Genomic DNA, 10,209 nt, shown 5'->3' with positions numbered 1-10,209 from the left:
AGGAAACGGAGCCCAAGGTCACCAGCCCGCCGTGGCCGCGGGCAGCGGGACCCGGACGCGGGCCGCCCGGCTCCTCCCCGCCTCGGGAGCCGGGCGGGCCAGGAGAGCCGCGGGGGTGAGGAGTGGGGCGCCCGCTTCGCCCGCCTGCCCGCTGCGGCCCCGCGGCTGGGGGCGGCCGCGGCTGGTTCGGAGGGGTTTGCCCGGACCGAGGGGGGCGGAGAGGGGCAGGGCGTCTTGAGACCGTCTGGACCACCGGGGCTTGGATTCCAGACCTGGTTCCCCTGGTGTGTAATCTTGGGTGTGGCCCTCCGCGCCCTGGGCTCAGTTTCCTCATCTGTCACATGAGGGGACTGGGCCCTGCCCTCTGGGCTTTCCGTCCCGCCCTGGAGCGGGGCCTGGGTGGGTCGGAGTGGCGGGGGAAGGTTTCTTGGAGGGGAGATCGGAATCTGCTGAGGGATCTGCTGTCCCGAGGAGGAAGGAGTAGGGTTAGGTGGCGAAGGGAGGAGGGCACTCCAGACCTGGATAGCATCAGATCGAACAGAAGCTTCCAGAAATGGGCAAGGTGGTGTTGAGGCCAGCCTGCGGGAGGATTTCTGGATGGGGATGGGGATTGGGATGAGAGTGGGTGGTGGGGCACAGAAGGGTGGGAGAGGTGTTGGGAGACAAGTCGTCACTGGGCTGGGTGGTGTGTGGCTTGAGGACCCCCACGCCGGATTTACTTGCCCTTCAGGTAGCCGGCCGTGCAGGACGCGGCAGGTGTGCTGATGAGAGTAAAGGGCTGGGCTCCCAAGGTCTGTCAGCCAAGCAGGGGGGCTCTCCTGCCCGGTGGGAGGTGTCCAGGCCCTGGCCCTGGCGTTCTGAAGGAGGAGGGCACTCTGGCCTTCTTTGTGTCCCCAGAGGGGCCACTTAGGTCAGAGAAGTTGGTTGTCCCCTAGCGACCTGCGGTTCCACCTTTTACTCTAAGATTGGGACTTTTCTGCAGCAGGAAGGATTGGAAATGACTGGCCCCTGGCGTCCCTGCACAGGTGACAGGGCCTGACCTCGCCCCCAGAGGCAGCAGTGCCGAGTAAATGGTATTTGATGGTGACCCTAGTAAGTAGCATGCCAGAGACTTTTTTGGTCTGAGCGGCTCCCCCCCAGAGGAGGGAGGGGCTTAAATGGGCCGACTGGGGCTTGTGGCACTTTGACACAGTGTGCTCTGCGATGCGGCCCACCTGTCCCCAGAAATGCTGCCCTAATGGGGCACAGTTTGTAGCAAGGGGGCAGTCCGGATGTCAGCCAGGTCTCTCAGGGGTGAAGCACATTTCAGAAGGCGAAGAGAATTCTGAAGCAGTGGCCGGTGTTCAGCAAACCTCTTGACAGTTTGGATCCTTCCAGCTAAGGGAACATTTCCGGATTGGGCCTTAAGTGTATCCCCAAAGCGGTCCTCGGTAATGACAGACGGAGAGACGGGCGGTCGGTGGAAGCTTAGGTTTCCTAGAGCGCTAGGAGAGTAAGTTTAGTGTTGTCTTCAAGGGACAGAAAAGCACAAGTGTCGTTGTCTTTTGTCCCTTGCAGTCAGCGCCCAGTGTATTTATTAAGGGCCACAGACTTGAAGAAGCCAGGAGTGTGACTGTCGTGGGGCAGTCAGTGTGACTGAGTGGGGGGTGAATTCTGCCCCCGGGGAAGGCCTTCCTGGGGGGCAGGAGGGTCATAAAAGAAGCGAAGTCCCCAGGAGCAGGGACAGAAGAGTGTTGGAGAGAGCCAAGGCGCCTTCCGCGCAGGTCCTCCGGGAGCTGGGTGTGGACAGGCATGTGCCCTGGCACTTGCTTCCGCACATTCGTGGTCACAGCTTTCCTAGGGCGCTACGGGACTCTCTCGGCACGAGCTGGGCTTCTGTGTTTCTTCTCGCCAAGGTCAGCGGGAGGTAGAGACCAATCAGGTCTTGGTCCACAGGCAGCCCTACCCACACGGGCGGCTGCCACTGTGGCGCATTGGGCTTGGCTGGGGAGGCAAGCACTGGGGACCCAGACCTGCTGGAGGGGCTCCTGAGGAGATGGTTCCAGGTGGGCACTGAGCAGGAGAGCCGGGCTCTGGCTGGAGCTGCGGGTGGGAGCCCCCACGGGTGTGCCTGACTCCGTTCCCAGTCCAGGCCCTGCTGGTGGGGGTTCCTGCACAGACACCTCCCTGCCCTGCAGAAAGCTGAGAAGGTGTGTGTTTGGCGGTTATGGCCCAGGCCACTGTGTAGGTTCACGTGGGGAGATGGCGTGGCCAAGTGGCAGTGAGGGAGCTCACGTTGGTGTGTTTTCACACTAGTGTCTGCTTTACTGAGTGTAACTGAAGTACGTGAAAGTGCACGTATTTGAAGCATGCAGTTAGATCAGTCTTCACGAGCCGTCCCCACACTCAGGATCGAAATGTGCACATCATCTCCAAGAGGCACACTGCCGTTTCCGTGGTGACTGTGCCTAGCAGCTGAGTGGCCTCAGACAACGCAGTCCCTGGGCCCCCATTCCACACCAGTAAGAAAGAGTGGGAATTGGGGGTGGGAGGGAGATATCCTTTCCAGATTTGAAATGTTAGGAGCTTGCGTAATAGAACCATCTTTTGAACCATTTACACCAGTGGTTCTTGAAGGGGTTAGGTGTGTGTGTGTGCAGGTCGCATACAATGCAGAAGATCATATTCAGTATGTTTTTTATGGTACAAATAATGGAAAATAAAATCCACCTGTCTTTGGAGGAGGGAGAGGTACACAGAAGATGGTCTGAGAAGCTATGTCAGGAACCTGGGTTAAAAATGGTTACAAAAACCCGGGTGCCTGGTTGGCTCAGTCGGTTAAGCATCCAACTTTGGCTTACGTCATGATCTCATGGTTTGTGAGTTCGAGCCCCACGTTGGGCTCTGTGCTGACAGCTCAGAGCCTGGAGCCTGCGTTAGATTATGTGTCTCTCTCTTTCTCTGCCCCTCACTTGCTCGCGCTCTGTGTGTATCGTGCGCTCTCAAAAATAAACATCAAAAAAATTTTTTTAAATGGTTACAGATTCCAATGGGCATTTGATATCTTGGCCTCAAACTAAAAGTTTTATGTTTGGGTCAAGTATTTCATTTGGAGGTTTTAGGTCATTTTCTTTTGAAAACAATCAGAGTGGTATTGAAGGGAAATAATATTAAAATAACAAAGGAAATTATGGAAATATTGGGCCGGTGACCAGTTTTCGTGTCTGGTCTTTATTGTCCTTCCCAGTGAGCTTTCAGTGGGGGTACCTGAAACACAGGTGAGTTGGAAGCAGCCAGTGAAGAGACTCCAGCTTGGGGCATTGATTATAACTATCAACGGTGATGGTGCCTGAAAAATGTAAATAAGACACAACATAAGTAAACGCAAAGATGGCTCTTAAGGTTCCGGCACGCCTTTGTTAAAGGGAGAAGACAGACAGAGGCCGGCGGTGCCCCCTCCTCAGGGCTGATGCTCCCTCAAGTCTGCAGTGGGCCGGGCGCGGGCGCCCCATGCAGCAGGAAGGCACCCTTATTTAGCTGGTGTGAGCCCACGTGTGTGCCGCCAGGTCGGGAGCTTTGTCACCACTGCGTCCCAGGGCCTGGTGCCCAATGATGCTAAATGCATGACTCTCCCTTTTTTAGTTTTTTTTTTTTTTTTTTTAAGTTTATATATTTTGGGAGAGAGAATCCCAAGCAGGCTCGGAGCCGTCAGCACAGAGCTTGATTTGGGGCTCAAACTCACAAACCGTGAGATCATGACCTGAGCTGAAGTCAAGAGTTGAACGCACAACCAGCTCAACCACTCAGGCGCCCCATGGTTCTCCTGTTAAAATTTTCGATCATACTTTAAGAAATTAAACTTGCACAGGATAGCACAGAGATTTCCCAAATTAATTATGAAGGAATCCAGTCTTACCAATGCACCTTATGTGCTGAGTTTTTCTGTAACTAAGTTCTAGGAAACAGGTAGCCACTTTGTTTTACTGTGGCTCCCGTCATTGTCTAGAGACATGTCCTTAACCCTGCTGCGGTCTGTCTTTCAGGGTAGAGGCGGCAGCAATGCTGACGCTGGCGAGCAAGCTGAAGCGGGACGACGGGCTCAGGGGGTCCCGGACGTCAGCCCCGGCCTCTGACTCCACGCGGAGGGTGTCTGTGAGAGACAGGCTGCTTGTGAAAGGTGATGTCACCCTTCCTCCCGAGCTGTCTTCTAGCCTGTAACAAAATGAAGTCTGACCGGAGGCCCCTCTGGCATAAGAAATGGCCTGTTGCTGAATAGAAATACTTACTTGAAAACATTTAAAGACATGATTGCTCGTCCCTCACAAGGACTTGGTGCTGCGCGCACACTGCAGGAACGCTCCCGACCAGGGAACCTGGCGTGTGCCTCACACGCCCGGATTGTGCCCCTGAGGGCCGGCTGGGATGCTAGGGGAAGGGCTCCGGTGCTGGGAGTCAGGCCCGGGACTGGTCCCAGTGCCATCAGGGTGTGGCGGGGGAGGACCTTCCTTTCTGGTGCTCAGTCACAAGCTCCAGGGTCCCTCTCCCTCTCCAGCACCTCAGCACCCATGTCTGGTCTGCATAGGCAAGGAGAGGAGGTCAGTCATCTCGGCATCCTTCCGTGCTTTATTCGAGTCACAGCCTGAGGAGAGCCTTGTACAAACAAAATTGGTTCTCTTTACCGAATTAATAACCGAGTGTCCCAGAACTCTTGTGTTTGGAGAAGAGTTTGTGTAGTTGTGTGTGTGTGTGTGTGTGTGTGTGTGTGTGTGTGTGTGTGAGAGAGAGAGAGAGAGAGAGAGAGAGAGAGAGAGAGAGAGAGAGAATATGCATGCGTTTGTATGGGACTTTTGCATTCAGTCATTGAACAGACTTACAGCCGTCAGGTGCAGGGCCAGTGTCCTTGGGTCATGAGACTACAGCAGATGAAGAAGAAATAGTTTCTGCCCCAAAGAGCTCAGAATTTGTAGCACTTTCTGTTTTCTGGCCTGTGTTTACATTTTTTAAGCGTGGAGGAGCTAGGAAAAAAGACGGGCGACACAGTTAGTTAGGACTGGCTGTGGGAGCAAGAAGGCACCAGGCTTGGGGGGGTCTTCGGCAGCGCCCTCCTCCTTGTTCTTTCTGCCCCTGCAGCTTGCCTTAGCTCAGGTTTGTCTGGCCTGATGGGTGACAGCCTGATGGGTGACGAGGGAGTTCCCTGACGAGGGAGTAAAGATCATTGTTTACAGACGTCTGGTTAAATCCAGAATTGGTGATGGCTCTGCAGGAGTCTGGGTGGGACCCAGGGCTCCTCACCTGATGGCCCTGTAGGCCTTGAATCTCTTTCCCAGATGCTGGCTCAAGGGTCCCATCTGCACAGGAAGCCAGGAGCCACGAGAGCGGAGGAAGGGGTTTGAGGTGTGGGCCCTGTCCTTAGGTGGAGGGTGCTGTAGCGCCCGGGGGTTCCAGTGAGGAAGGTCCGGAAGTTAGCTGAGGAGGAGCGGCTGGGAAGCAGCGGGTGGACTGGCCCATCCACTTCACCGGGTCCCTCGTCGTCATGGTTAGTGGCAACTTGTGTACACTGGGCACTCGGGGCCAGGCCCTTCGTTGGACACTTTAGAAGGCAGTTCTCGTTTGGCTTTTTCTAGGTCTTGCCAGGTGGGTGGTTCATTTTGTAGCTGAAGAACTGAGACTCAGAGAGGCTAAGACACTTGCCCAGGTTACAACCCTGTTTAGCAGGAGAGCTGGACCTGCACTTTGGGGTGGGGTAGGCTCTGGGGCAGCAGGCCCGGCCAGCCAAATCTGAGTGAGCAGAAGTGCAAGTCCACTGGAAAGAGCATTCGGGGCGGTGTAAGGGCTCCTGCACACTGTCCACCCTGCTCAGGGACTCACCTGCAAGCTCTCAAATGGCTCTGGGGCCCAGTACGTCCCAGGGGGGCCCATTGAGGCTCACAAAGCTGAACTCTGCTCCAGCTTCCAGGACAGGTGTCTTTGACTGGGTTTACAGGGCCCTGCTAAGGTCCTTGACCTTGGGAGACTCATCAGAGAGAGGTGCAGAACCACCTCACGAGGCCACCTGTTTCCATCCTCCCAGGGCGCTGGTGATGACAGGTTTCTGGGGTGGATGTGGGGAGCAGGGCTCAGTGACACACCCTTCATGTGGCCTGCTCCCTCCTGCTATGGGACCAAGCTGAGCCGGCTGAGGGGAGAGCAGTTTGGGCTTGGGGTGGAGGGTGGGGAGAGAGCAAGGGTGGGCCTGACCTGACACTGGGGACTGTGAAAAACCAGTGCATAATAAAGGGTGCCCTGGTGGTCCGTGGTTACCAGGTCCGCACCTAGAGCACTCCTCCTTGGCTGGATGTGGCCAAGGGCTTTGTTCTGGGGCTTTCTGATGGTGGAAGTGGTGTGTGGAGTCCAGGAGTCCGCAGCATTTTGGGGTGCTCGGGGTGGCTGGGTGAAGCCTCTTGTAAGGGAAGCCCCCTTTGGGGACTTTGAGAAGTCAGGTGTCTGAGTTCAATAAGATTGCTGTAGTCAGGACTGTCACCCTGGGCTGTGACTTGGGCTCATGGGAGATCATTAAGTTACAGGAAAGCATGTTGAGATTCAGTGCCACCGGCTGAATTCCTGGGATGCGGAATGTGTCCGCAGAGAGTTAGAAAGGAGTATGCCCGGGACTGACACCTGTGGAGGGAGAGGAAGGCTGCGGGCTCAGGCAGAGTAAGAATCAGGAGCAGACCGCCTCTGCTTTGGAGCTGTCCCCCGGCAGACGAGATGGTCAGGTCTTCCTGCTCTGTGATGATCACTTGTCCCTGGGGGGTGCCCTGAGGGAGGGGGCTGGGGCCAGGGGGTCTGTGCAGCCCACGCAGTTCCTGGAAGGACTGAGAGCTGAAGGCCATCTGCCGACAGCCGTGTGGGGAGGGGGGTATCCTGTCACCCCGAGGTTGGGATCTCACTTGATGGATGGCTATCAGGTTGAGCCGCTGGATGGGACAGCGGAGGGCGGCCGGCCTGGTCATGGCTGCATGGCTGTAGCTCCTGTCACTTTTCTTGCCTCTGGAAGGCTGGGGTCCATCTCCTGAGAAAACTAAAGCCTGCTTGGGAGCAACTGCCCAGCAGGGCCCTCTCCTGTGCTGGCACCTCGGTCACACCACCTTTTCATCTGCACCCTCTGGGTAACTGTCAGGGACGTCCTCCAGGCTGGAAGTGGGGGGACGCCTGCGGCAGCGGCAACAGCTGTAGCCCGTGGAGGGTGCCGAACAATGGAGTATCTGTGGGCTGAGACTGAGAGCTGCTGTGTGCCCTGAATCCTAGGACCTTCGGACACTGTGTCAGGCCCGGACTAGGGAGCCTTTACCAGTGTTTTTAGCCACAGGGCAGGTGGGACTAAGTTCCTGGTGGACGTTCATGGGGCCACTGATCCCATCAAGTTCTAAGTCTGATGTGCTCCCCACCATCCAAAAAAGCCTAGCAGAGTCTTATCTAGCAGAAGCTTAGCACCTTTTGTACAGTAGGATCATACGTGTCTTTACGTTCTTTCATTTTTTCACTTGACATTTTAGTCCAGCCGTGTTCCAGCCTACTGGTAGTGACCCGTGAATACCCCAGGAGACTCCAGGAAGGAGCCAGCAGGATCCTTCACCTCTACCAGTCCTTGTTAAATGTGAAGACTTGCACTGAGCTGAGGTCAGGGTCAGCTCTGGAATTAGGGGAACAAGAGAGAATGAATCCGTGTGCACCTTTATCCACATCAGCCCTGCACCCCAGGTGGTTTCTGGTGGCCTGGGGCTGTGGTGGGTGGCTCTCCGCACTCCAGGCCCGGAGCAGAGAGGTCTGGCTGCTGACCTCCATGTGCTCCCCAGGGACTAGGGTGCACGTGCCTCCTCGGGGTGCCATGTGGGGCTGCAGGTGAGCTGCTGTGCCCACCTGAGCAGTTTGGTCATGGGATGGGATAGGAGGGGCCTGTCCAGTGCAGTCCCTGGAAGAGTGGGGGGAAGAGAACCATTTATTGTTTTCTTTCTCTGTGCCAGGCCCTGCCCAGGACCCTGGGGGCGGGCTCGGGCTTTGCCTTGCCGTGTTGGCAGAGTACTCAGAGCACTTAGCGCTATAGCATGCACGTTATTTATTTATCTGTCTGTTTATTTAATGTTTATTTTTGAGGAGGGAGAGGGAGGGGCAAAGAGAGGAGGAGACAGATCTGAAGCAGGCTCCAGGCTCTGAGCTGTCAGCACAGAACTCGAGTGGGGCTCGAACCCATGGAGCATGGAGATCATGACCCAAGCGGAAGTCGGATGTTCAACAGCTGAGCCCCCCAGGCACTACTGTGTGTATTTTTAAAACTGGAGCAGTGGCCCAGAGGGAGGAGTCCTGCTACCATGGAGCTAAGGCAGCTGGCCCAAGGCTAACCTTTAAAAAATGCTTTGTTGAAAGGGTAAAAGCCATTGGAGCTGCCCAGGAAACTTGGCCCCCGTGGGTGTATGCAGTAGGCCAGTGGGGCGGGGAGGGTTGTGGAATACAGAGAGATTTTGAGTCGACCATGTTCACTCCTGTTGAAAGTGGGGGCGGTATGAGGCCTTGGGTTCCGCTCCCACTGATACCAATCTCTGTTTAGCAGCCGTGCTGGTTTTCAGGGCAGCAACCTGGCTCCCTCTGAGTAGGAAGGGGACTGTGGGTGCTTTGCGCCCGCTGTCTGCTGCTAAAGGGCCCTAGACTGAGCTGAACGGCTGAGGTGAGGCTCCATGAGGTCCTCAGGCCTGGGCTCGAGCGGTGCTGTCTCTGGAGGAGCTGATGCCCTTAGTCCAAGTGTCTCCCAGATAATGGCACGGTGTGTGGGTGCTGAGAGTACAGAAGGGGTGCTCAATGCATAAAGACAGGCAGGAAGCTAAGAGAAAGTTCTAGCCAAAGAAATCTAAGAGGTAGCGGTTCAGGTGGAAGCAGGTGATCAAGTCTTTTGGGAGGTAGCTGCATCTGTGCCTGGGTGGAAGGCCCCGCTGCCCTACCTGGCGGGGCTTGGGGCTGGCGTTTGCCAAGGACTGTCGCTGTCTGTGACTGGCCTTTGTCTCTGCTCCGGCCGCCGTCAGCAAATACCGTAGGTGGGGTGGTGTCAACAACACACATTTATTTCTCATGGTTCTAAAGGCTGGGAAGGCCAAAATCAAGGCATCACTGGACTCAGTTCCGGTCATGACCCCCTTCCCGGTTCGCAAGTACCTGGTGTCTCTTATAAGGGCACTAATGCCAACGTGAAGGCCCTACCCTCATGAACTCATCTAATTCTGATCACCTCCCAAAGACCCCACTTCCTAATTCCATCACATGTGGGGGCAGGGCTAGGGCTTCAACATAGGAACTTGGGTGGAGCACACTTCCACAGCACCTTTGGAGTGCGCTGGTCCCTAACTGTAGGAAGAGAAGGGCTTCTCCCGTCCCAGGACACACACACCAGGGAACCCGCCAGTTTGCTGGCAAGGGTGCTCGTTTGTTAACATTTTCTGAGCGACCTGTGTGTGTGCCAAGCCCGGGCCTGAGTCCTGGGGTTGCAGGGCTGGGTCACACTGTGCGGCCCCTACTGTGAGGCATGTGCAGATCTGAGTGACAGGCAGCGTGGGCACAAGAGTGCTGTACTGTGAGCAGCGTGGCAGAAAGGGGCGAGTACGTGCCATGTGAGGGCCGCCGTGGTCATCAGGTGGATTTGTCATCTGCTTATTTCAGTCCAGTCATGCTTCAAGTGGGCTCTGCGGTTTGCTTTTTAGTTAGAAAGGCAAAGAGTCTGAATTTTCAGAAGGAAGTTGTGCAGCCATGGAATTGTGCAAGATGAGAGGCAGGGCCAGTGAGGGGTAGCGGTGCTAGCATCCTGGAACAGGCGAGACTGCAGCAGGCTAAAAATACCCGAATGTCTCGCTCTTTTCCAGGTAGCAGTGTGTCCTGCAGGCAGTGATGTCCCGTGCAGGGGCCGCTGCTTTACTAACAGGCCTCACGAGCCTGTAAAGCATTTCTCTGGTCTCTTTGGCCGTGGGCTTCGTGTGTGTAGAGTCTAAGGTATAACTACTGATGTTAATAAATTCTTAATTTGCCATCATTTGAAGTGTAGAGACCAAGGGAGTGCGTCTTATTTTATCCTCCGCACCAGGCTGAGCTGAGACGCTGAGCATCTTTATTGAAATTGTGCTCCCTGTCTGCTCGTGGACCAAAACCCTGCAGCGGCCCTGACTGTGGTGGGCTCTCCCTTGTCCGCTGTCCTAGACTGGGTGACACTGA

At 55.7% G+C, this 10,209-nt stretch overlaps 1 protein-coding gene across 2 annotated transcripts in view; it reads left to right on the top strand.

Moving 5' to 3' along the window:
• The first annotated feature begins 4,022 nt into the window (after positions 1-4,022).
• The window catches only part of UBE2F (ubiquitin conjugating enzyme E2 F (putative)), a 50,873-nt gene continuing 44,686 nt past the window's right edge, over positions 4,023-10,209 (top strand). Inside the window, exon 1 of one of the 2 annotated variants that reach the window (XM_029933541.1) lies at positions 4,023-4,156. In XM_029933541.1, coding sequence (XP_029789401.1) covers positions 4,039-4,156 — 118 coding nt within the window. In that variant the 5' untranslated portion in view covers positions 4,023-4,038. The remainder of the gene's footprint in view (positions 4,157-10,209) is intronic. The other variant, XM_029933542.1, reaches the window with a different exon arrangement.

This window comes from Suricata suricatta, chromosome 3 (assembly GCF_006229205.1).
Source record: "Suricata suricatta isolate VVHF042 chromosome 3, meerkat_22Aug2017_6uvM2_HiC, whole genome shotgun sequence".
Lineage (NCBI taxonomy): Eukaryota > Metazoa > Chordata > Mammalia > Carnivora > Herpestidae > Suricata > Suricata suricatta.
This window is presented reverse-complemented; position numbering and strand designations above follow the sequence as displayed.